This window comes from Amyelois transitella, chromosome 4 (genome assembly GCF_032362555.1).
Source record: "Amyelois transitella isolate CPQ chromosome 4, ilAmyTran1.1, whole genome shotgun sequence".
Lineage (NCBI taxonomy): Eukaryota > Metazoa > Arthropoda > Insecta > Lepidoptera > Pyralidae > Amyelois > Amyelois transitella.
The window spans coordinates 6,010,336-6,037,472 of record NC_083507.1 but is presented as its reverse complement, the minus strand read 5'-3'; the positions used below and the strand labels follow the sequence as shown (position 1 = coordinate 6,037,472).

The following is a 27,137-nucleotide window of genomic DNA, read 5'->3' as shown; positions in this document are numbered from 1 at the left end:
TTGCATACGATAATATACCACTATGTAGTATATATTTGATTCTTATTTTTGCGAAAATTTTGGACGACAAAACTTAAATATAAACTAAAGAAATAAAAACTGACCTTCGCATTTGTTAAAAGTAATAATTTAAACTTTTACGACCGGGATTATATATTTTTGTATACGTATAATAATACAAAATAACTTTTTGTATACGAATATTTATACTATTGATATTATAGCTTTCTGAAATGTTCACGGGAACGAATAATTTATATAAAAACACATACGAAAATTTATTTTTGTTAATTATAAAATTTTAAATATATTTTCCATACTCTTGTGAACACGTGAATATGACAAATACAGCTATTATAACTTTACGATTTGTTTTCGAAATATTGTCAACACAACTTATATAGTTGCATTTATTGCTAGCATTTATGTTCAGTTGTAGGTTTATCAACTATGTGCGAATGGTCTTAAATATATGTGTAGGATGCACCTATATTTGTTGTGCCTTCACGTGGGTACGAACATTGGTCTTTCGTCTTACTGGTATCATATCTGGCAATGAACTATTCTCCGCAGGCCCCTCTCGATCCCAAATCTCTGCTCTGATGTTGCCCTGATTTCCTTCACGCAATGATTTCAGGGGTAAACCGCAACAACAATGTTTTGAGTACATACCGGACATAAAATCGAATAAACCACTTTATTACTTTGGTGCAAGGTCGAAACTAGTTCATAGGTTAACCATTGTTAAAAATACAATATGACATTATAAATTTTTTTTGTAGCGAGTACGTAGAGTTGTCGCGGGCTCGGGCAACGTTACAAGAGACTGTAGAGCGGAGAGGGTTACCAGTCTTCACTGACATTCCTGCGGCGTTGAGATGTGCGCGAGCCGTTCTACGCGGCGCCAGGACGCACCCTAGACAATCCTTAGGACACACAATATTACGGTTGAAGAGGGTGTACGATGCGGCTGGCGGCAGAAATGGCCGGCTTTCTCGCTCCAAAGCCATCGATGCCCTGAGAGATATGACGAACTCGACGCAAGACGTGGATCGATGTCTACCCCCCTCTGCCAATTACGTAGACTTTGAATTGTTCTGTGCGGCCGTTGCAGAACTCGCGACGGATGCTGGTAAATATAATGTGATTTATGACGTGTGCTTATTGTCCTTTAATTACATTTGCAAGAATATCTTGGCTTTGGTCTGTTAAATCCAAAACAGTGAGTCTGAAATAAGATAATGAACTCTTTATAGACCAATGGCATGTTAGACGATCGGAAGCATAATTAATTATGAGCGGTATTCTTGCAAAGTCTAATAAAATAGCACTGTGATATAACTCGGTGTCGGGTAGCCGGTAAGGGTGGTGTTTGTTGAAGGGCTGGCGCGGTCTCCGCGGCGCAGTGCGGGGCGCGGCAGTGTGACGTCACGGATGCTCCGCGTGTTCCGCTCTCTCCGCGAATTAATCTCTCCGTCCGCTTCTGGTGCGTTCACGCACTTTTCAATTATTTCTCTATCAATTTTTTTTACCCACTGTGTCATAAAAGTTTTCGATGTGTAATATCATTCGTCATTGTAACTGTACTCGCATTATTATCTTATCATTTGTCTCATTCGTTCCATGGAAATGTTACTCAGGACTTGTTCTATGAATGGTGTGTTTTTCGTCATACTACGCCGTTTGAGTTCTCTTTGTACATACATAATCTTCCGTTTTATTTCACAACATGTTTTCTCAAGATGACTCGGGATTAACTTTTATGTGATGTCCTTATTTGTTTTTTGTTTCAAGGGTTTTCCTGCTTCCTACATTGCTATTTTGGCTTTAAGATATGTAAACATAGCGATAGGTTGGATGATTTCATTATAGTGTAATGAAATTTTATCATCGCCTTTTATACAAACGTACCAATTCATTAGGAAACCATTTTTTTTGTTTTGCCTTTGCCTTCATTTTTTCAATTATTTCTCTATAAATTAATCACCAGAATTGCAAAATAATCAAAACATAAAGCCTTCTCTTAGTGGAATGGTCTGGTTATCAAAAAACTTAATTAATATTGAGTGAAAAAATATTACTCCGAAATACCTACATTTAATTTTGGGGTATATGGCCACTGTCTACAGAATCTCAACAATTCATATTGAATTTGTCTGCAGGTCATAATCGTAGTGAGGTGGAAGCAGGCGCAGACGCAGGAGCGGGGAGCGGGGCTGCGGCCGGCGGTGGAGGGGAGAGGAAAAGTGGGGGTGTAAGAGTGGATGCGCAGCCAAATGGTGTCCACTTCAATAATGCCAGGCTCAAGGAGTACGGCCGGAAACTTGGCCTTTTTATTCCTAAGGTATTCAATAAAATTAAAGATTCATCTACGTAAACAGCACATCTAGTTTCAATACCAATTGAAACCTAGTATTTATTTAAACCTGCTATAAAAGATTGTCAAATTGATAACTATAATATTGCCCGTGCACATTGAAATTTTTTATGATAATCTAGTGTTTCTCTGTCAAAAATTACATCGAAATTGGTTCAGTAGAAATTTTACAAACAAAAATATAAAAACATTATCTTCCTTTTAACCCTTTGATAAACCCGGCTCTATCCATCAAAAGTTAAATTTGTTTTATAAAGTTTTTGACTGATATTAAAATAAACCTACCGTAAACTCAATCTTCTTCCTTCTGGCTTTAGTCTTGGTTGCATCCTCATTACTCTGGAGAGGAGCCCAGGGTATGCCTTTGACTATAGATCCTGGATTGGGGAGTTAGGTTTTTACACGAAGCAACTCCCATCTGACCTCCGCAACCTTTGCAGGTAAACCTAACCCGTATTGGATCGATCATGGTAACACATCTATTTGCCTATGTGTAGGTTTCCTCGCGATGTTTTCTATCCATTGTAACTCAAACTATATCATGGTAATATATATTTTATACGTTGCTGATATTTATGAAATCATATTTTAACGTTACAATGTTACTTGAGAAAAGTTAATATTATATATATGGGACAAATTACAGTATAATTTTTAATAAATACTTATATAGATATAAAAATATCCTTATTAATGGCAGTATTAAGTTTATATTTAATTTAGGCGTAAATCAACTCTACAAATTACTCTTTTTCAAGTTTCATTTGTAATACACTCGGAAACGTGTATTACAAATGAAACTTGTAAAAGATGTTGATTTAGTAATGAGAACTTTCGAGTACATATCTTGCATATTACATCACAAGTGTTATAATAATTATATATTTTTAAATGACATTTTGTGATAAGGGTATATAATTTAACTTATCTATTTCTTTATCTAAGGCGTAATATATTATAAGGACAAACAAAATTTTTATCGCACCTGCACTTGCATGCATTACCAGTCATCGAGCATGTTAATTGTCAAAAAGATAAATGCAACATTTCTACTAACATATTAAAAGGAAATAACGTGTCGTTTAAGCAAAGGCACTTAGTTTAACCCTAATCCCCAAAGTAAATTTTCTTAATTTTTCCCTATACGAGCGAATTCGCATATTTTTTTTATCGTTTCTTAAATTATTCCCACCCTCGCCCTTCACTTAGTAATCGCTGAACCTTTTTCTATCAAATGTGGCTAAGATAATCGAAAAATATCGAAATATCCTCTCGCTATTCGAACAGGACGTACGTTCTTATAACACCTGCTGTTTTTGTGCCTAGGGTTAAAAAACATTATAAGATGACCTATCTGACCCATTCTGTCACGGTTTAATAATTGATTGACCAATGTCAATGATTGCTTCATCGGCTATTGTTTCATGTAATAACAATGACACCAGAAACATACTTATTTAAATCTATTTTTAATTGACAACAAAGCCTTACTAATGGGTATTATATCATCATCAGGTTTGTTTCCATGCTGGTGTGCAGATAATACATAGTTTACACTATTTCTCTTGCCGAAGAATTCAATCAAGGGAAAAAAAAGATTACCCTGCTAGGCGATAGGTGCTAACGTCACTTTTTCTGAATTTCTTCAGAAACTTGTGACTTTCAGTCCTGCCTTTACACCATAAGGAATAAAGATGTAATATATGTGTATCATATATACATGTGGCAAGCGGAAACATGTAGTCTGTGCCTTCTCCGGAAAAGAGTCGTGATTGTATGTATTACATCATTATACGTGTTGTTCAGAATGGCGGCACCAGGGTAACTGAAGACGGTGCGACTTCAGGGAGTAGTGGGGATTCCGTGTTTACTCCGGGCACGGAAGGCAGGCTGGAGCGCTTGCCTGCCATGCTTGGAGCACCCACGCAAGACGTCTACCTGGGAGGCACCTTCCCCGTAAGTTATAATTGATGTAATCTGACTAAGATGCTGTTAGTTACAAGTTATTTACATACAAGCAAAATACAGCTCTGTAACGTATAAAACAGATGCGATATTGATTTATATGATGGAGCCAGCGAACATAACCTTGTAAAATGCAGGTTCCAATGGACATTTTCAAAAATAACTTTTGTTAATTTAAAAAAAAGGATGGCAAACGTTATCATTTGGATCTTACACAAAAAGAAAGTGAAGTTTAAAGTTTATATGACATATTGAATTCAATTTTATAACAATGGGAACTACCGGCCAGCGTTATAAGCAAAGTTATAACTAAAAAAAAGCAAAATTAAAATGAGTACTCTAAAGTACGTTTTAGAATGAAGCTAAACGTCGACTTCCAGCCTTTTTATTGTTGGCTTGGTCTACCCCATAAGGGATAAAGATGCAAAGAAATATTTCTAATAATTCAATTAGGTAACTATTATGTATTTATTCTGACTATACATTTATCAAGCATGCTTGGCGCCAAGACAAGTTATGTATGTATATCTACTTCCTCGTGTAAAACAGAGATTATCAGTAGAATGAAATAGCGTGCATAATATAAAAGTGTCAAAATCACCACATAAAATATAGAAACAGCGTCTATAATTGCTGTTATCTTCTGTAATTACAAATAACTAGTGTAAAATTGTAATCGCAAATTGCTCACATCCAATAATATCGATTTTCTCACTTTAATCCGCGTCGAATGATGAAGTGACGACCATTTGAATATTAATCGAGACGCTGATGTCATACTACGCTTCTAACAATACTATCGAACATGTGATCGGCAAATAAAATATTTTACATGTAGCTACGATATTTTTTGATACGTATAATATTGAAGTCATTGTGTTTGTCGATAAAGCGAGAGAAATGTCCTCTAATGACTATGCGCCATGATTATTCTACTGAATTCCAAAGGGGAAATTAACTGACTCAGTTACTAAGTTAAAAACTTTTTGACAGGCTAACGGTACGCGTCCAGAGGAGGCACTAAGGCGGGAGGGCATCACCTACGTCATTCCGCGCGTGAACGACTACACGCGCATGTTCTCGGCGCCCGCGCGGCGATCCGCGCCCGCGCACCCCGAGTCCCCGCGGCGGGACAAGAAGCCGCGGCCCTCGCCGCCCGCGCCCGACGTGCGGCTGCGCGAGCGCTCGCCCGCCGCCGACAGCTCCGCCCGGCTCAGCGCCTCCGACTTCTACACGGTCACGGAGGACGTCACCCCGCAGCCGTTCAAAGGTGACTCCTCTATACTTGACTGTGGGGAAGTCACGGACGTTCGACTACTACCTACGCCTCGTATTCTACTCTTGTTTTGCAGATTGATACAAAACCTGATGTCATGCTTCCAAAAAACAAGGGTAATAAATAATTACTTAGCCTGATTACAAATGTCCGACTTCGAACAGAGACAATTTTACTATAAACATATTAGTGTAAGCAAACTTGTATATTATCAAAAGATATGCCATGTCCTTCGAGTTAAATTAATGATCAATATTTTATTGACGTCGTTCTTATATAAATAGGTAATTTACTATCTAGCAATCAGCAGGGTAACACTGTGATGACTACATGAGTATAATTAGTGACTCATTTTTGATTTTAAACATGACAATTGCTTTGATACTCTCTATTCTTTTCAGTACATATACACTGAATAGAATAGAAAGTAGTGAATTAAAAACACAACGTGTATACTGAAGTAAAAGCGAAGTTTCCAATTTTGCTTCATAATAGCACTGCTAGGTGCACATATATTTCTGAATTAATAACTCCAAGCAAAGATTTGGCTGAAGATACTTAGCCACGGTTGTTCAACGCATTACCTACGCTAAGGTAGAATTTTCGTCCGTGCGTCAGACATCTGACGCCATGGTCCAAAGTTTGGCCAATATGTGAGTGAATCAATGATTATTATAATTTGAAAGCTTTGACCGATCTAAAACTTGAACAATTGTTTATGACGACAGGTTTTTTGCCGGTTAGGTCATAATACTTAAGGCAACAATCTCATGTAGGTATATGATTTTTGTTTATTGTGAGTGAACATTGTCTAAATATACTTTTCAAGTTCGAACAGATTCCGTTAAGATGACAGGAATACTAAATAACCATTCGCACTTAATTCTAAGACTGTGTAATTTCACTTGTGTTATCAAGATTCTGGTTAAATTTATTACTGTCTGAAAACGATTAAAGCCTAGATATTTTGTGTTTATTTTGGCAAAATTGAAGTCGTAAATATCATTTGGAAATTAAACAGCAACTAGTAATTTTTGGAATTTCTTAATACCTATAATTGTTGATATCTCTCCTCAGGTACATATGACGAAGACTTACTGCTGGGTTCGCGCGTGTTAGTGTTCTCAATGAGCGCCGAGGCGCCGTGTTTCGCGGCCATGGTACTGGCGGCGCACTACGTAGGCCTCTGTCCGCATGCAACTGTACTCCTGGTGCAGCACATGGATCCCACCAAGGTGACCAATGTAAGGATCCTGTTTAGTTTCGTGTATATTGTCTATTCTCTCATTTAACAAAGATTTCTCAATTTGACTAAATATATGCTTGTTTGTTAACTCTATTAAACCCCCGATCGAAAAGAAGTTTAACGTGTCTTTTTGTTAATCTATGACAATGTTTCTTTTTTTTTAATAAATGGGTCTATTTTTTAAGCCATGTTTGGTAATCAGAGCTTCAGACGGGACCGCGGGTTCAATATTATTACGAAAATGGAACTTAGAAGTAGATTAATTAGGTTTTTCTTTTCTCTTGATAAGTTATAACTTAGACATTATTGTCACTTTCATGTGCATGCCACTAATGGATATTTTTCTCTTGTTACAGTATAGTGAATCTGCGGTGAAGGACTACAACCGCGGGCGGCACTATCTCGTCGACCTCGCCCAACGCGCCGGCGTGCCCGTGTTCGACAACGTGGACGACACCGTGGTGCACATCGCCAGCAAACTGCGCCACACGTAGCGACCACTCCTATATTTACCATTAAGTAATCCCATTGAAAGAATTTACAAACTTCACATCCCGTTATTTGATAGCAATGGTCAATTTTAGTCAATGTAATACAAGTTCCAATATGAATCTCATGCGACCGCGATAACTAGATCCGTGTCGCAAGGAGCACCTTCATCACATCAATAAAGACATCACAAACCCATCAACAGACTGCTAATGGTTAGCGGTAGAGTCTCACGCGTGTACTTATTGTTTTTAAGACGTTTGGTTTAGTACAAAAATGTCTCTCTTTTATTTCGTCACTCTCTATTGTATTATAATAGATTGTAAAATATACTTTGCACTAATTTTAATGTTAGGATGCCTGAGCGAGTATGGATGGTGATATTATAGCAAGGAAGTCGTGACCGATTTACAAATCTCTGTGATGAATTTGTTTAGGACAACTTTTATTGAATTAATCAATGCATCTAGTTATTAATTGTTATAGTAATTACGAAGGCAAGTTCGGATGGCGAGTGGTATTGTACCATTTTGTGTCTACATGTCTAATGCAATCGACTAGGACGATTCGTAAACACGGACAGAGATAAAATATATGAAATCACGATCCCTGTGAGATTTTATTCGATATAATGACGCTTGTACATTTTCTTAGTGTAGATCGTGTGGTGTATTTGTTTCCGGTTTATGAAGTATATAACCTTGTGCTCGAAGTGTTACTGTAGGATTAAACAAGCGTCATGATTCATCACCTACTACGTCGGTACATTTGTGTGTCTGTACTTGGCATAAAAACCTACACCTACTAAATAAAATAATAAATCTTTATTGAAACGTGAAAAACTAAGACTTGCGATCATTTCTATACATTTAAATAAATTATTTCTTACATTGTCACCTAGTGTCACTATACTCCAATTCACCAAAAATGTACCTATTAAGATTGATTATTATTGTAGGTAACACCTATATTGGACGGTAAGCCAATTACAGACATATGTATGTACAATTGCAAGTTTAGCATGTACCAAGAGTACAGTACAGTGGGTCGCCATTTTCTCTCAAATTAGATCTTAATTTAGAATACTGGCGTAGTGTTTGGATTGAACTAAAGCTTTTAATCACAGACCATAAAAGTACAACATGCCTTGCTCATGTAGCCGATTTAAGGTTTTTATGTACTATAATGTAACGCGAATTCACCACATAATTATACTCATTTTTATTATAGTTGTAATGAAATTATACTTTCAAAAATATATATATGAAAAATATTTAACGTTTTAATACTTACCATAATAAAATGGGGTTCTAAAGACACGGTACCTACACTAGGTATAGCATAGGTAAAATTTAGATAATTTAGGTTTTAATAACGATTGACCCACTGTCGCTAAAACTTATACTATTTTTTATTTAATTCAGCAAATTTTATTTGCTAGTCACACTAGCTATTAACATTTATCTAAGTACTTTGTAATTGTTTGATAGTACAAATATCTAATTTATAGAAAAAATATTTCGTATATAAATTGTATTTTATGCCATGTACGCTTATTTTAAACGAGAAACTTCACATATGTAAATAGAAAAATTGTAATTATTTAAGGGTTTCATTATTTCCTAGCAGACAATTGTGATAAAGATACAATTCAGAAAAACAAAGTGCAGCTGCTTTGTCGCCTGAAACTTCAATTGAAACAAAGAGTGAACTGGTAGTACTAATGTGAAATGCAAATAAAATACTTACTTAACATAGTCCTTCTTTTATTGCAATTATCTTACAGCTATTACAACCTACCCTAGATAATTTTAGTTGTTAAAAAACTGTCATTTTTTGTTTATCTTTTCTATGTCTTTGCTCTTTGGATATTAGTTGTTCCTTATTTTTGAGAGTGTTGAGCTCCTTAGTTTTCTCTAGTATTTGCAAGTGAATGCTTCGATGGCCGGTTGAGCCCGAGGGGTGCCGTGCTAGTGAGGTGTTCAACTTCAGTATCTCCTTCTCCAGTCGTCTGGTGTCTTCTGTTATTTTGAACTGTTCGATATTGAGGTCTTTGCTAGTTGACTGCCTGACGTCTACCGCAGGCGACGCATGTGAGGGTTCTTCATCATCCCCTTTGTCTCCCAGTGTTCGATTAAGAAAATTAAAAACATTTCGTCTTTCCTTCTCTTTCTCGCGTTCGTAAGCTCTTTTGTGTCGTTCCACTTCTTTCTTTTGTAATCGTTTTAGCTTTTGCTCAACCTACAAATAACAATTCGGTAAACTTTAAAAAAATCATGTTATTTAATTAAGATATTACCTACCTATATATGTTTTGTTCAAAGTATAATTAAAATAGATAAAACTTAGTTTTTAGTGCATCAATATTCATCAATTACGTATAATTACTATTTTATGCTTTTCTGTTGCTTTTCCTCTCATGTTTGCATATTCTCAGTTGTATATGGGTGGGTCACTCACACCATAAGAACAATTTTAAAGTTTATTATTATTATGTATATTTGGTCTTATTTATTTAAAACTTTATTGCACAAAAATAATTTACAATGGGCGGACTCAATGTCGGTATAGGTAGAGCCAAAAGACTTCAAGGCTTCAATTTCGAGTCGAGTAAATCGAGATGGTAACATTTAAGATAGCGGTTGATAGTCTTTAAGGCAATCACCTTGAGCGGGTCCCGGGCCGCGGCCGCCTCGGAGAGCGCCATGCAGTGGTCCAGGCCGCGGCCCGGGGGCAGCGCGCGCGCCTCCACCGGCTGCAGGCGGCCCGCGCCGCGCGCGCCCAGCCCGCGGCCCGGCTCGTAGCCCATCGCGAGCATCAGCTTCGACCCGATACCCTGACACACATGGAACGGTCACGTACTCTGCTATCATGCATAAATTATGGATAAGTACCCGACCCTACCAGAGATGGCGCTGATTTAGTTTCTTAAAACGCGGTTTTTAAAATGTTTATATATCTTGGGAACCGAGATTTTCTCGAACCTAGGACCTTGATAAATCGATTCCTTGAGTCGAAAAGCCCCTAATCTGTAACTTTCATGAAAATCGTTGGAGCTCGTTTAAATATATTAGATAGATTTGTCACAACGACCAGGTTTCCTCACCGTAAGAGTATCCGTTAGCAATCAACTTAATGTACATAACTCAAAGAGTCGATGGTTCACGGCCGCGGTAGGATTCGAACCTGAGCATTTTTATTTGGGCACCTTATCCTTTTGACCACCGAACATCAGCATCACTGATACTGCGCCCTCTATCTCAACAAACTTGTGATGACAAGACTACAACCGTGATGCTTGTGACAATTTGTCGTGTAAATTTTTGCATTCGTTTGATGAAGTGGAGTGGTGTTTTGTGTTCAGCTACAATTTTATAAAATTTATATGCCCATATTTTTCCAATCTGGGTTGCCTTAAGGTCTAAACTTAAGTATGGCCGTCTTTGACAGGGACGTGAAAACATAACATAATTGTCGCAAATGCTTAGTAATCGATCGTAAACTGCTATCGTATACTTGCCATCATTGATCTGATCATATGCTTGGTTATTTTTACGAAAATCTTGAATGACACCAGGAACTGATTAAGGTATTTTACTTAAAAATAATCTTATAATACCTACCTATGTTATCAATATCATTAAAGTGTAATTGTATGTATCGTTATTACCTGCTATTTAAATCTCAATTCCATCATTAAGCCACACAGCTGAATGTGGCCTTTCAGCCTTTTCAAAACTATTGGCTCTGTCTACCTCGTGACGGATATGGACGTGATTGTATGTATGTAGGTTACGTCTATATAATTATACACAGACTTAACGAAAGTACCATTCAATTATAAATTAAACCACAAAATTATGTATGGTAAAATATAATATAATAATATAAGATGGATGCCTCGGTATGTAGGACAAAAACTAAATTTATTCTTGTCATAAACCTAGAATATAATATGGAATTTCTGATACGAATCAATAATATACAAGGTCTTGCGAACTTAATCCTATCGGTAAATTACGCATTCCAATATCTGTAGGTAGATGATAAAATATTTGTAAATTAATCAATTACCTTATCAGAAATACTGGTTAGCGTATTTCAGAATTATCATTTTTTTTCCATATTCTGAGCTGAAAAAGAAGAGTGATGTTCTCGCTGTTTTCGATCGATCAAGGGACCGCGCGTAAAATTGTTAAGAAAACTTTATTCATTTACAAGTCAGTCAGATTGTTATGTGTATACGGCTCAGGAATTATATCTATTCCACCTCCTATACACCAAACAAAGCGAGGTGGCACATCTATCTCCTAAGTCTATCGCACCGTTTTCAGAAAAATATTTTAAGTCTAGAGGCAGATAATACATACTCACTCTGGTGTGCCGCTCCCACTCTCCAATGGCAGGGCCGTTGTTGTGTAGACTTCTCTCGATGAGAAGCGATCGCGAGTCCAACTCTTCCGAACGTGTTACTTTACTGTCCGGATACTCCGTATCACTAATGCTGTCGTCGCTATCAGAATCTTCCTCGCCATCGGCTGTGAAAAAAAAATTCATGATTCAATATATGTACATGAGAGAGATATATATGATAAATCTTTATATGTACCTAGACATTTAAACGCTTTAAAAAAAAATGAAAGGTGGTTCTCAGTTTGAACTGTATGTATGTATGTATGTTTGTCCGCGATTATCTCGCTTTTCGCTGAATAGATTTTGATGTGATTTTCAGAATAGCGTTTGTTTCACTTAGGTTTTAGTAATATAACTGACTTCGAAAAAGAGGATATCGATTGGAGGCGGTTCTCTTCTACAAAAGTTATTTCACGAGTTTTATAAATAAGTACCTACAAATAATCACGTCTTAACTATATTTTATTGAGTGCATACAACTGAGTGAGTCTCAGCTCAGTTTTCTTTCGCTTCCATTGGCCGATAGGTTGCGCTATTTGTACCGTCGACTACTGCCGAGGCAATTTAAAGTGGCAGTACTGTATGTACTCACCAGACAAAGGAAACAACTCCTCCAACCGGACGTGTAATTCATCTGAAGATTTCCTTTTGTCACCAGACTTGGCTCCATGTTCAAGCTTCGCTATACACATCCGTTTCTCAATGTCCACGTGTTTCACTACAGCTCTGTGCCATAAGTGGTATTTCTCTGTAGATCTTTTTGTTAAGCTTATATCCTGGAAATTAAGAATGGAGTCATTACTTATACGAGTACATTTATGCACTGAAGGAAGACACAGCGGTATGCGAGTCATGCTAATTTTAACTAACATGTTTTACATTATCACTATAATCACATTTATATTCTTTACGGGGTAGACAAAACCAACAGTCTTGAAAAGACTGCAAGGCCACGTTCAGCTGTATGGCTTAATGATGGCTTCAGTGGTTTAAAAGATTTATTTATTACAGATGTTGTTTATGTATTTGGTTCTACTTTTCTACAAAGTGCATAATATTTGTTAATAATTGTGAATAAAAGAAAATAATATATACTATATAATATACCCGCTATTGAAAGATTATAGTAAACGACGGGTGACCACAATTCCCGTACCCGCGGAATTTCGGAAAATCCTATCTTAGTGCACACTTAGACCACATACAGAACCCACACGCCAAATTTCAAGTCTCTCGACACAACCGTTTTGGTTGTGCGTTGGTATGTCAGTCAGTCATTAACTTTCTTTATATAGTTATTTAGAAGATAAGATTCCGAAGGGTGTTTTTGCTTACCTCATCATCTGGTGGCTTCAACTTTAGTAGAATTCTACTTCCCGCTTTGATAGTGTCAAAATTAGGTTCTATAGCTTCTTTGAGATTTGATAAAGGTACAACGGCACCATGTGAGTACCTAAAATAAAATGTTACATTTATACATATAATCACGTCTATATCCCTTGCGGGATAGACAGAGCCAACAGTCTTGAAAAGACTGATGCGCCACGTTCAGCTGCTTGGCTTAATGATAGAACTAATATTGTAATAGTGACAGCTCATCAGTTAAAGGCCCTTAATAATTTAATACTTCTACAACAACTGGGGAACTTAAGGGTTAATTTAACACAAGTAGATTCGAGCCTTAAACTTTTATGCTGGCCTAGTAGTGAAGAAAAACATAGTGTGTGACAGTCCTTTTCCCGTGCAGACAGTAAAAGTCTATTAAGGGAAACTTGGGATTATTCTTTTAAGCAATGGGCTAGCAACCTGTCACTATTTGGGTCTCAATTTTATAATAAAAGCATGCAGCTGAATGTGGTCGCCTGGTGAATGTTGGCTCTGTCTACCCCGTAAGTGAGAGACGTGATTATGTATGCAGATAAGAGCCATAAATATTTTTATTTTTTGTAATTAATAATAAACAATCAAACTCATTAACTCCCTACGTTCTTGGGAAACTTATTTAAGACATATTTAAAAATCATCAAATTTTTTGGAGTAACTTCTCTTCCATTTTTATGATTTAAACAAGCTGAATTACTAAATTTAAACTAACAAAATGTTGGCTTCGGCCAACATTTTGTGAAATTCAAGTGAAATTCTTATATATCAAAAAATAAAACGATAAAAGTATACAAACTCACCTACATTTTTCATCATCAAATTTACATTCGCCATCAAGAAAAAAGGGACAAGGCAACATCTCTGTGTGTGTTGGATGAGTGAAGAGCACTCTCACCTGTCAAAGCATAAACTCATTTTGACATGAAACTAGTAATTAACTTAGTAACTAACTAAGAAATAACATATTGTGTACCAGCTGCTTGTCTTCCCATGCAGATAGTGTAAAAGCCAATCGAGAGAAAAGCTAATAACTTGGGATTCTTCTTTTAGGTGATAGGCTAGCAACCTATCGCTATTACAATCTCAATTACATCACTAAGCCATACAACTGAACTGCCATACAGTGTTCTATCATGAGGCTTTGTCTACTCCGTAGGGATAAAGACGTGTTTATATATAATTTAAAACTCCAGCGTTTATCCAGGGTTTCCTTGCTAGACTCTAGACTAGCATGTATTTTACGTGTAAGGTAGGTAAAAGATAACCAATAGACCTCTTCTCCAAAAGAGAACAGTCCATTCAGAAACATCGTGACCATCATTTTCCAAAGTATGAAGCAGTTCACTCTGTTCACTTCACAGTAGGCAAGAATACTCGATGTTTGGTTTCCAAATGATTAAATTTTCGGACCTCGCGGTACCTTACAATATTGATATTTGTGCAGTGTACCCTAATAATGTTATGTGTGCCAAACAATCATTTTTAGGGTTCCGCACACAGACGGTAAATCGAGATCCTATTTCATAGACTTCGCTTTCGCAGGCAGACAGCCTGCCAGGCTGTATCTTATGAACCGTGACAGCTAAACATTTGAAAGTTTTAAAAAAGGGTATGTATTCCGCCTCTACAACGACAAATAGTCAAAATTAGAATGATTAAAATAAAAAGCTTTAAAACGACCGACTACTGTTTAAGATAGTCGCACGTACCTACACATTTGATAGTTTGTACATAATAAGTTCAATACTTGCTTGTTTCTTAATTTAACGACTTTTCCATAATTCTAATAATTATAATGGTTCTGCATCAGGTATACGCTAACAGAAAATGCTCATCAGGCGGAACAACTTTTGTGAAGACGTCTTTTCGATATTTCCTAGTTTACCTGAGATTTTATGGATCGACATCAGCTGTTCTAGATACCCTTTACGTTACGAATTTCATTCATGTTTATAATAAGATTGAGTTATTGAAATATAGATATGTCATTTACCAAACAGGTAAAATCACGTTTGTTGTTTTTATAGTTTTATTTCAACTCTCTTCTCTTACTACAAATGTTTTTTAAATTTTTTATAAAATAACTATAAAAAAATTGTATCTTTTAATTTGAAACCCTGTGAAATAAACCACTAAGGTAATTTCTTATAAAAGAAATCGATTTAGGTAATTTCTTTAATAAAAAAATATTTAAATAAAATAAATATTTTATGTGGCTTACGATTATGTGTTTCATACACAATACAATGTTGTGGATAATAAAATCTAATTAGTTAGTTTTAATATACTTGAACGAACGAATTTATTTGAACGTTAGTTTTTGTTTTTATACCTATTTACCTAAAAGATATTTTTACCGATTTGTATTTTAAATTTATTAATAAGAATATTACAAAGAAATCTCAATAGTTTTTATTTATTTTTATTTTTTTCAATATTTTTGTCACTTCAAAACAATCATGACGACGACGAATCAATTTCATTTAGCTGCTGTAAGCCCCTTAAGTTTTTAAACTTAATATATATTATCTTATTTTGAAGTTATGTGAAGTCGTGGTATACTTATTATGCAGAGCAGACCTAATATAGATTGTGATACCTAACTAGTTTACAAGTGATTTTATACATAAAATTATCAGGTGATTGCAAGCAAAGCTATTAGCAACAGCTAATTTGGTTTACATATTTGAAATGTGTTAAGAAAGCTCTTTCTTAAGATACAACACGACACTCGGTATGAGTGTCGTGTTGTATCTTTCTCTCTCTAACTCCTTTTTGAAATATTATAGCACTTAAATATGGATGGTAGGAATCATTTGTGCGTGAGTGCAACTTGCATTTGTATAGTTTTACTTAGATATCTAAGATTTGTTTTGACAAGTTAACAAATTAAGATATTGACCTGAAGATCTTTAAATTGATCATCATCCTGCCGGGGCTCCACTGCACTGACCATTGCGTTGTGTAGAGTAGGCTGTCCGCCCCATTTGTGTGTGTGGTATACAGCACACTTCATGCCCAATAATGTTGCCAGTTCATCCTGAAAAAGCGAAAATTGACCCAAAAAGAAGTTACTTGTAAGCGTTTTGTAGACTAGTGCCTGTGTCGTTCATTACGGTTTTCGCAAATCTGACCAGACGATTACGGCAGACGTCTATTGTCAGCAATTGCAAACTATGATGGAAAAGCTGCTCAACAACCGAGGCTGGTCAATCGCTCCACGCCACTGCTGCTTCACGACAACGCTAGTCCACACACTGCACGACAGATGACTACAAAATTTGAGGAGTTTCGATTGGAATGTTTAAGGCGTCCACCATACTCCCTTGCTCCTACAGATTACCATTTTTTCGAAATAAGGATAACTTCTTCTAAAGGAAATAACTCAACTCCGATAGGACAGTTCAAACAGCCTTCAAAGATTTTATTGATTCCCGTCTGATCGGTTTTTTTAGTAAAGAGATCAATGAACTGAACCTAAGAGATGGCAAAAGTGCATAGATAATAATGATTCTTATTTTAATAATTATATTATACTGGCTGTGCCAGCAAACATTGTTTTGCCATATAAATATTTTTTAAGTAACTTCTAGTTAAAAAAAAATGTTAAGGTTGGACAACCAATAGATGTTGACCGATTTTCAGACCTTCTCAATATGCTCACAAAATTTCATGACAATCAGTCAAGGCTTTGCGGAGAAGTACGGGAACGAACATTGTGACACGAGAATTTTATATACATATAAGATTAAAAAATATTCAACTTTTTGTTCCTCCTATAGTCAATTTGATATGTAAGTACCTAATAAATATTTTGTTTGTTCAATTCCATTTATATTACATTCTACTTCTTAGTAAATAAATCCCAAACCCCACTTAGATAAATTAACTATTTACCTCAATATCTTCACTGTCTGTATTTACACTATTGCTTTTAGAAGGTTCTTCTTCTTGATTTTCAGATTCACAAGCTCCAGATTTAGCCATTTCTTGCTGTAAAAATATTATTAATTATTTACATAATATATTTACTCTTTATTTTTTTGCAAGGCAATACACCTACACATATAATGAAATCATAAAAGCTGTACATTGAAAGATTATTCAAAAATATATTAGAGATATACATATAATAAACAGTATAATGAAAAAACAGATTATTGTATTGATTTTCGAGGTGTTCCCTAGAATATTTTCCACATATATGACTAGAACTTAATCAAATTTCTTTGGGACCTATCAATCAGAAACTCTGCTCTTTTGAATCCAAAAATTATTTTTCTAATCATATTTTATTATATATTTTTTTTAAGTTTGAATAAATATGCTCATGATTATTGGATACATACATTAGTTTGTTTTCAAAGTTATTTATTATTTTGCTGGTTTAACACAGCTGAATGAAGTCGGAAAGAAGGAAAACCTATGTGCACAATACCATATTGCATAAATATTACTTTTTACTTACCATGAACAATGCATATTCATCATCTAACTCATCTTTCTCTTGTGTCTTGGTAGGATTTTCTGAAGTGGTTGTTTTATCATTAGCTAATGTAGCTCTTGTAGCATCCAAGCTTTCTTGTGTAAGCTGAATGAGCTCTTGCAATTCAGATTGCAATTCAAGTAAAGATTTCTGCTCTGTATTGTCTTCAACAGTTTGAAGGGATTCTGTGACCATCTTTAGCTACAACACAAGCGAATTTCTCAACATAATAAAAAATTAGTTGGAAGGCAAAGTACCTATCCAACTTGTGCGTGAATTTACCTGCTCATTGTACTGTAACAAAGACAAATTTAAGTCTTCCATTTTATTCTTTTTATTAAATTTTGATTTTCATTTTCATTAAAGGCTAGCTTTACACGGGGCTTAGCGCCCATAGGAATTTTCAGAAAAATGCCTATGTTGTTCCTGAAGGTCTATTTAACCTCTGTGCCAACAAAATACGTTAAAATAAAATTTTAAGTTTATATAAATAAGTTGCTTTTTCTGTGTTACAAAGTAAACAAGGTCACACAAATTCTTTCTCTTCACGATGTCGAAGGCCAAATACAATACGTTGGAAAAATTCACGAGCGAAAGAAAGCTACCTATGTAACGAAAGCGAAACAGCGAATACAAAAAAATACATAAAATGCGAAATAGCGAGAGATTAAAAATTTGACAATGTCTTCGAATGATGGAAGTTAGGGATGGCGATCGATCGATTAATCAGCAGCAAAAAGCATCGATTTTTCTAGTATAAAAAAATAATTTGAATCGATAAGTAGTACTGCACCAATGCAGAGTATCGATCGATTTAAACCCTAAAAATCGTCATTCAATTTTTTGTGTATGTATCTATACTAATATTATAAAGCTGAAGAGTTTGTTTGTTTGAACACACTAATCTCAGGAACTACTGGTTCGAATTGAAAAATTCTTTTTGCGTTGAATAAAAAATTTATCGAGGAAGGTTTTAGGCTATATAAGATCACACTGAAACTATAAGAAGCAAAGAAATAGTGGAAGATGTAAAAAAAATGGGGAAAATTATTCATCCTTGAGGGCTTTAATGATGCCCAAAACAAATATTCCACGCGGACGAAGTTGCGGGCACGGCTAGTCCGTAATATTATGGTGTTGCTGATATAAAGGTAAATTATTCAAAAACTCGCGAGATTACTGTATGATTAGTTTCCTTCGCTTTCATTTGATAAAATAATAGTTACATTTGTTCTCAATGTCATAGATATGTCAATGTCAAGGCTTCAATATAATAAGACTTTGATAAGACAATAAAATGATTGATAACATCGAATTTCCTGAACTAAAAAAAACTGATAGTCTAAGAGCTAGTGAACCCTCCGAGTCTTCCTGTAAGGCCGGTCCTCCGGTCTTCCTGTAAGGCTAGAAATGTGTAGAGTGATGATTCATAGCACACCAAGGCCAAAAATCATGACCTGGCAGGCATCTGCCCTGCACGTCATCAACACTTTTATTTCTTAAAATGTAAAATACATAGGATAAAAAAACTTCCTTAAAAAAAATTTGATGATAAAAAAAGTAGTAGTGAAGAAGTGTCGATGATGATGATAATGAATATGAAAAAACGTGTAAATTACATCACAATTAGAAATAGAAAAATATATTGCATCTATAATTTTTAATTTTCTTACATATCACTGACACTACATGCATTTACGTTCTCGCCTCTTACTCGCACGTTCTGAGCATCTTTACCCTTGCCTGTCAAGGTCTTATGCTGTTCAGAACCGCCTGTCATTGTACACATTTCTTCTAAATGATATACTGAAACATATACTTAAATTTCAACTTTACAGAAGAAAGTTTATTTTTCTTCCTAAACTGTGCAGTTCTAGATGCACCTGGTAGGTGTACTTTTGCTTACTCTAATCGCCTGGCAATTTTTTTTATAATTATTAATAAATAAAATAGATGATTTAAATTTTAAAGCTTTTAAATTACAGCAGGAAGTTTTTTTATCTATGTATTTTAAGAAATAAAAGTGTTGATGACGTGCTGGGCAGATGCCTGCCAGGTCATGATTTTTGGCCTTGGTGTGCTATGAATCATCACTGTAGAGTGACACATTTCTAGCCTTACAGGAAGACCGTTACTCGGAGGGTTCACTAGCTTTCCAACTATGATTTTACCGGTAAGAGAAGAGATCAGTTATTGTGTTATCTATCTTGGTTTCATAAAATGGATTTATATTACCACTAGCTGTCCCGGCAAACATTGTTTTGCCATATAAATAACTTTTAAGTAGTTTCTTGTTAAAAAAAAAAATGTTAAGTGTGGACAACCCTTAACACTTAGGGGTATGAAAAATAGATGTTAGCCGATTCTCAGATCTACTGAATATGCATGCAAAATTTGGTTAAAATCGGTAAAGACGTTTCGAAGGAGTACGGAGACAAACATTGTGACACGAGAATTTTATATATAAGAGATTATAAATGCAAACTTATATAATGATATTTTAGAAATCCATGTTTTTTGTGAATCGATACATCCGCATATGATTGGGATCAAAAAAACATCGATCTTTTTCCGAAAGAATCGCAATCCTCCGTGGAAAAGGATAAATGCTCAGTTCAAAACATGAATTACCTATCGTAAAAAATTGGTATCATTATTACTGTCAAACAGAGTTACCGTTATAAATACCGTAAAACGGGGGAAATAGGAATGGCGGGGTAAATTGGAATAAAAATCTGCTTTTCTAAACGTTTCTGTTACTGTCACTTCTATGCGTAAGACACGAGCACTTTTATGTTTTTGAACGAACTATTATTTTTTGGACCTGGCCACACCGCGAAATCAAGCCAGCCATCAGGATTCATTTCAAAAATCCTTCTTTTTGTAACATTGTCGTACGTGGTCCAACAATTACACAAAAGAACTTTAAGTTTTAAGTGAGATTGAATACGCAATTTTGCTGAAATCCTAGTGTTTGTTTTAAAGAAAATAGTGTGCTACTTGAAGCAACTTAAAACGCGAAGCTCAAGACCGAGCGGGATGGCGACGCACTGTGGATGCCCTCTACCCCAGCTGGAGGACATAGGACCTTAAGTCACTTGAAGCAACTTAAAGATAAGGAAATATTTAAGGATTTTTTATAAAAATCTTACTTTTAGTCAAGTATTCATTTTAGATTATTTTGATGTTATTTAGAACGCGAAAGGGGGAAAAAGACATCGGGAACGGGTATAATAGGAACAAAGCTGGGTTTAATTGGAACACCATTGGGGTTATTTGGTTTGATGAAGAGGTAAATTGGAATGCATGAATAGGGTTGTCCAAAAACGAAAAATGTGAGACTACTTTATCTATAATAATACATATTTAGAGGAAAGTTTTCATTGTTTGTTTGAATTAAATAGGCCCCAAAAATAATAGACCGATTAAAAAATATATTTTATCATTAGTTAGTAGGTGTCCCCGAGTGACATATGCTATGTATGTACCACGGGCGAAACCGGGGTAGACAGCTAATATTATATATATATATATACATATATAAAGTTATACTTACGTCAAATTCATATTTCTGCCACCAGGTGAACGTCCAAATAATTAATAATCGATTTTTACACAAGTAGCCTGATTAAAGACTTGTTAATTTTGTGAATTAAAATAAAAAAATATATCTCACAATAAAGCTTTTATTTTTTTAACCATTTACATTTATAGTCGAATGATGAACAGTTAGGTACCTACCTATATCTAAGTAAGTAGGTAGGTAGGTACCTACTAATTTTGGATAGCTGGAGTGACAGCCCTAGGTTCATTTAAGATTTATGAACGTCAAGATGACGGAGCCACCTCGCAAAACACAAATATTGTCGAACCAGCCCTTAGTACCTAGTTTGTACCTTTTGGTACCTATATCAAAAAAGTTTGTACCTCAAAGAATTCAAAAATATCGATTGTGATATGTGGTTCCTCCATCTTGACGTCAAAATGGAGGAACCACCTTCGTTTCTTATAAAAATATAATGTATACAGTCAAGATGACCACAAGGACACTTGGTACCTGGTTAGTACCTCCCAAGATCTTATCGCTATAATCGTTTTTTAATGCAGTTTTTTAAGAAAATAATAAATAAAAAGAAAATGACAGAAGTGCCTGTGAATAATTATAGCAAAATGTATTAAACGAAAACATTACTTCAAAATAGTTCTAGGCGTTTAGGATTTAGTACAAAAAAAAATATTTGATGGGTTATTCTACAATTTGAATCCTCGTATAATTTAATAAAATAACATTAGCATTATTAAATTATACGAGGATTCAAATTGTAGAATGACCCATCAAATAAATTTAATCGACTTTGAGATAATTTTATTTAAATATCAGAACTTTTATTTATAACTTATTGACATATATTTAGTTATATACAACTTGTTTAAATAACATAACATTAGCATTGTGCTTTTAAATAATTAATAAATATAATTGTTTGTACTAAATTCTAAACGCCTAGAACTATTGTGAAGTAAAGTTTTCGTTTAATACATTTTGCTTTAATTATTCACAGGCACTCTTGTCATTTTCTTTTTGTTTATTATTTTCTTAAAAAACTGCTTTAAAAAACGATTATAGCGATAAGATCTTGGGAGGTACTAACCAGGTACTAAGTGTCCGTGTGGTCATCTTGACGGTATACATTATATTTTTATAAGAAACGAAGGTGGTTCCTCCATTTTGACGTCAAGATGGAGGAACCACATATCACAATCGATATTTTTGAATTCTTTGAGGTACAAACTTTTTTGATATAGGTACCAATAGGTACAAACCAGGTACTAAGGGCTGGTTCGATAATATTTGTGTTTTGCGAGGTGGCTCCGTCATCTTGACGTTCATTAAGATTTACCCCTGCCACGTATCTATTATCCCCGCCAGGGGTAAATTGCAATTTACTAAGGTTCTTGCTAAATTTCTTAAAATATGTCGTTTATTTTGGATTTTTAAGCAATTCAATGTATATAATAGTCTATCATGCCTTCTTCAGTATCCCTTGTATGACTCTATATGTACCGGAAGATGGTTTAAACTTAACTTGAATGTTAAGATTGGACCAATTTATCCCGTTCTACGGTACTTACCGTTATGCTGGGGATTCATTTACTTTTATACTCGTACTAAGTTACCAGTCAAATTGACGGTAAGGGCTTAAGTACCGTTAAGATTGTTTAAAGTAATTTTTTTTTATATTTACCTCTAAATTCATGTAACGTGACTGAACGCCGCGAACACGTCTAATCGTGTCGCGCATAGTAGTACAGTTGGGTTGCGACAGACGTGTTAGGTAGGTACCTATATTTTATAAAACTGTTATTGGTAACGTTATTTATAAAGTTAATTGGTACCAATAAATAGCGTATTTAATTACGATATATATCGTTATAAGATTACATTACCTTTATCAGACTTATAACGATATCACGGTACTTTATTGTTAATTTGTTAACGTTAACAAGCCCAGGTTCAAAAAGAAGTGTGTAATAGGAGTTAGACAGTTATTGAACTATTCGTGTAACAGCAATCGATATTATGCCGCTATTAGACAATAAGATATGAGTGATTCTTCCGTTTCGTTCAAATCTCAACGATTTTGAAGAAAGTTTTTTTTTTAATCGATTTTTTAAAACAGTTACATATAATCATTCGGGTACCTTTCAAGTATAGATTATCAGTAAAGGCCTTCATGAAAAAGCTTTCATTGTCAAGAAAATAGCTGGAATGTAATGAACCCACGGAAGGTAATGAAATAAGTACGGAAGTTAATGATTGAATTTGGAAGGTAATGAAATAAAATTAAATATGACGGGAGTGTAATGATTTCGTATGGAAAGTAATGAATAATCAGAATGATCTCTCTCTCTCCTCATGACCAAATCATCTTAACATACCCTTTTCTATTCCTGTAACTACATCTTCTTTCACATCACAACATTGCTTTATCACGCTGTTCCTTTTCCGTTCACTCAATTTCCACCTATCATACTCCTTAACGCTCTCATTTCCACTGCATTTATTCTGCTTTCGTGCTACTTTTGCCATACCCAACTTTCATTCCCATACATTAAAAATGTTAATAAAATGTAACGGATTAGTTAACAATAAGTAGGAACTCTCAAGAATTAAATTAGTAAAGTTAGCAGCCATCCAAATTTCTTAGACTTGCCCTGACCTCTCCTTAAATTATACTCTAGAAAACTTTGCATTCTATTAAAAATTTTACCGATATAATTGGGACTAACTCTTGGGCCATGTTCAAAACTGGTTGTAAGTGTGCCCATATAGCAGAAGCATCGTGCATTATATTTTCGCTTATTGTACAAAAAGATTTATGAATTACTACTTTGGTTTCCTGATCATAAAAATATAATACTCCTGTATGCAAAGAGATTTGTTGGCGGCTTCCACCGAAATGAAAACTTTGTATTTCTTCTTTATATTTTAATAAATAATTTTCGCTGAAGTCTATATGGCATATGACTTCACTAGGAGATAAATCACGTTGCAGATTCTTAATAGCGGAATATTGCATTGTTATATTTAAAACCCGCTTGAAGAAAACTGCCAGTAGAGTTTCGAACTTCATAATGACATTAGGTGGTAAATCTTCCTTTTTCTTTTTTAATGTAACTCTCTTGTTTTTTTCAACTTTTCCTACGTGGTCTTGCTTCTCAAAAATCCATTCATGATAAATAATAGTTTTCCGATTGTCAAATTCCTGGTACGTCGTGACTTTATTTTTGCAGATTTTGCACTTTCTCTCTAAACAATTTCTTTCGTAGGTACACACTACAACATAAATTGTTCAAAACCTCAGATAAAGAATTTTCTGTGATTATATTAGCTTTCTTTAAAAATTTAATAATAAGTTCAATGTTAGAGTGCAGCTTTCATTGGCACGTGTCTCTTTTTGATGAAGGTTGAATTATCCAGAATGGTCTATATTTGCAGAATACTGAGTAATGTATATGGCCCCATTTCTTACAAAACTTCGCATGTAAATTTTTCATATTATCGGTTAAATATCTTTTTTGTTTTTTTAATGCACCTTTTTTAATAAATTCGTTTTTTCCTGGCGCCATTTTACTGTTTTCATCTTCTTGTAGAAAATTTTCAACACTTTGTTTTAGTTTCGCAGTTTTATTATCTCGAATTTTTTTTTCAGTTAATTTCTCATAGCAAAAGTAATATTTGACAATATCCCATACTTTTTGAGCCTCGAATTATCAATTATATCCAGCAAAAGCTCCTCTTTCCTCTTTTTTGGAAGGCTTTTGTGTTTTTCTGATACTCCTCGACAAACTGTTTCATTCAACAAAAGCTTCTTTATCACTTCTTGTACCTTCTCATTATTTATGTTTTTTATGATTTCATCTACTTTCTTTTCTTGAATCTTATCTTTTTGTAACATCTGCTCCATAAATAAATGTCTTCTCAAAAGCGCTTTCTCATTTTTTTAGTTTATCAAATTCATTCTGTAAGATTGTTATTGCTTTTTTAGATATGTATCGCAATTTTCTCATTGCGCTTGAAATACTAGTTTTTTGATGCACTAAATGTGACTTCGATGTACTTTGGCTTGATGTGGATTCTTCTTGTAACATAAGAGGGTCGTGGGTTCTGGATGTTTATAAATTCCTCAGTTTTATTACTGGGCGGAGAGTTGTCTATTATAATTATTTGCAATATTTTCTGCTCTTTCACCTTATTTAAATATTTTTTGGAGTTTTTTCGCCTTCTTCGCCTTTGCTCCCTCTTTTGTCGTGCCGTCATCTCTGTTATACTTAGGACTTGTTTCTTTTCTTTTTTTACAAGGAATTTCCTCTTTTGTTTCTCCTTCTCTAATTTGTATTTTTCAGGATCCGCCTTGATTTCTGCGTATTTTACCTTCTTTCGCAATCTGTCTTTAGCTATTTTTTTTCTTTAGTTGCCAGTTTCTTCGGCTTCGACATTATTGCAGATGTATCTAAAAAACAAAACTAAGCAAAATAACCGAATATTTCACGAAACCTTCTTTATTAATTAGGTACCTACCTATTCCGTTCATTCAGTAGTTTTTCAGTTTATTGCGAACAGACAGCTGTCTGTCTTCTTTCGAAGCCTACCTAAGCCTACCCACATTAAGTTCTCTGTAAGACCCAATAGTTGACTGGTAGATAATGCTTCTAGCATTAAGTCCGCCAATTGTGCTATACATTTGTATTTTGTGCAATGAAGTTTAAATAAATAAATAAAATAATAAGTACTTAGGTAGGTTACAAAATGTACAGATTTAATTTTAAGTTAGTTCAATAATACTGACATATACTTACACAAGTTATAATTCGATATAATCAAAATAATAGGAAAAAATTAACAAAGAGACATAGGTAGGTACATATTAATTTTATATTTAAAAAAAATCATTACAATCCAAAGTGATTCATTACCCTCCTTTAAAAAATTGGAGGGAACGGAAGGGAATTATACGGAAAGAAATGAAGTTTGAGCAGATTTCCTGAATTTACTCATGAATTAATAAAGGCTAGATATTCATAATTAATTGATAACTAGACCCTACAGTATGCTAATTACCAAAAGTTGAAATTATTTTTTTACGTCTACACTCACATACAAAAACTACGGAAGGTAATGTTTACTTACTCGTGACAAACGCTGTTTTCAGAAATTAAATCCTAAAAATATTTTGTCCGGGCAGCGTGCGACCTCTCTTGACGACTTGTATCGACAGCCTGAGGTGCGCGGGAGCGTCTTTTGTTTGGCAAGAAATAGATAGTATTGTACGTGCATAAAAAATTTAATGTTATATTTTTGTGGAAGGCAATGTAGTTTTTGGGTTGACAAAACTTTGAAGACAATTCTTTCTATATTAAACACTTATAAAAAATACTGTATTGCAGGTTTATAATAGTCAGTGAATACATTAGTATATAAGAAAAAAAATATGTACTTTTCTCCTAGGAAAGTCAACAAAAGTGTGTCACAACGTTCTGAGGGTCCATTTGAACAAGGAGAGGAATGAAAAAAATACATGTTTTTGTTCTAAAATTTTTTTTGTTATGAGGTTTAAACCTGATATATATGATGGACATTTAAGATAAAAGTACGTCCTACCTTATTCAATAAAAAAAATACGGTTAATTACAATATTCATAACGACTTTTGACCTGGAATGGCGATTAGGACGAAACGGAAGAACCACTCATATATTATAGTTGTACCATCGTTGCCTCATCTTGCTTACCACCTGGCTGATTAGGTTAAAAAAATAAAGCATATTTTAGCTAGCCATAAAAGTACGCAGAATTGGAGGTATGCCCGCCAAATCAGTCCGGCGGGCAGTCCTGATTCCGGAATTTATTGTCGTATGCAAAATGTTCTAATGTCTTAGCAAAAATTTGTGTTTTTGGCCTATTTATTTTTTATAAACTGCCAGTATTGTTTTCGTTCTAA

At 34.7% G+C, this 27,137-nt stretch overlaps 2 protein-coding genes across 17 annotated transcripts in view; one reads left to right on the top strand and one right to left on the bottom strand.

Moving 5' to 3' along the window:
* Positions 1–9,101, top strand: part of LOC106138682 (uncharacterized) — a 45,110-nt gene extending 36,009 nt beyond the window's left edge. For 15 of the 16 annotated variants that reach the window (XM_060954678.1, XM_060954675.1, XM_060954672.1 and 12 more), the window contains 7 exons: positions 783–1,132; positions 1,382–1,486; positions 2,163–2,344; positions 4,184–4,333; positions 5,336–5,612; positions 6,696–6,862; positions 7,221–9,101. In XM_060954678.1, the coding sequence (XP_060810661.1) occupies positions 783–1,132; positions 1,382–1,486; positions 2,163–2,344; positions 4,184–4,333; positions 5,336–5,612; positions 6,696–6,862; positions 7,221–7,358 (1,369 nt within the window). In that variant the 3' untranslated portion in view covers positions 7,359–9,101. The remainder of the gene's footprint in view (positions 1–782; positions 1,133–1,381; positions 1,487–2,162; positions 2,345–4,183; positions 4,334–5,335; positions 5,613–6,695; positions 6,863–7,220) is intronic. The other variant, XM_013339897.2, reaches the window with a different exon arrangement.
* Position 9,102: 1 nt separating this feature from the next.
* On the bottom strand, positions 9,103–18,414 carry LOC106138683 (zinc finger CCCH-type with G patch domain-containing protein). Its single transcript, XM_060954680.1, has 10 exons — positions 17,918–18,414; positions 17,618–17,836; positions 17,047–17,142; positions 16,052–16,189; positions 13,950–14,044; positions 13,102–13,219; positions 12,359–12,542; positions 11,728–11,891; positions 10,019–10,189; positions 9,103–9,594 (listed from the first exon to the last, which is right to left on the bottom strand). Exons 1-10 carry the CDS (start codon positions 17,957–17,959, stop codon positions 9,172–9,174), a joined length of 1,650 nt encoding a protein of 549 aa, XP_060810663.1. The 5' UTR covers positions 17,960–18,414; the 3' UTR covers positions 9,103–9,171.
* Between the last annotated feature and the right edge of the window lie 8,723 nt (positions 18,415–27,137).

What these genes read in the sequence shown, in the direction of transcription:
- LOC106138683 (XM_060954680.1), bottom strand. Translation starts at nt 17,959, where the DNA reads ATGGAAGACTTAAATTTGTCTTTGTTACAGTACAATGAGCAG. An exon ending in ATGAATATGCATTGTTCATG is followed by an intron (nt 17,143 to 17,617) that starts GTAAGTAAAAAG and finishes ATATTTTTACAG; the next exon opens with CAAGAAATGGCTAAATCTGG. An exon ending in GGAGTTGTTTCCTTTGTCTG is followed by an intron (nt 11,892 to 12,358) that starts GTGAGTACATAC and finishes TTTTTTTCACAG; the next exon opens with CCGATGGCGAGGAAGATTCT.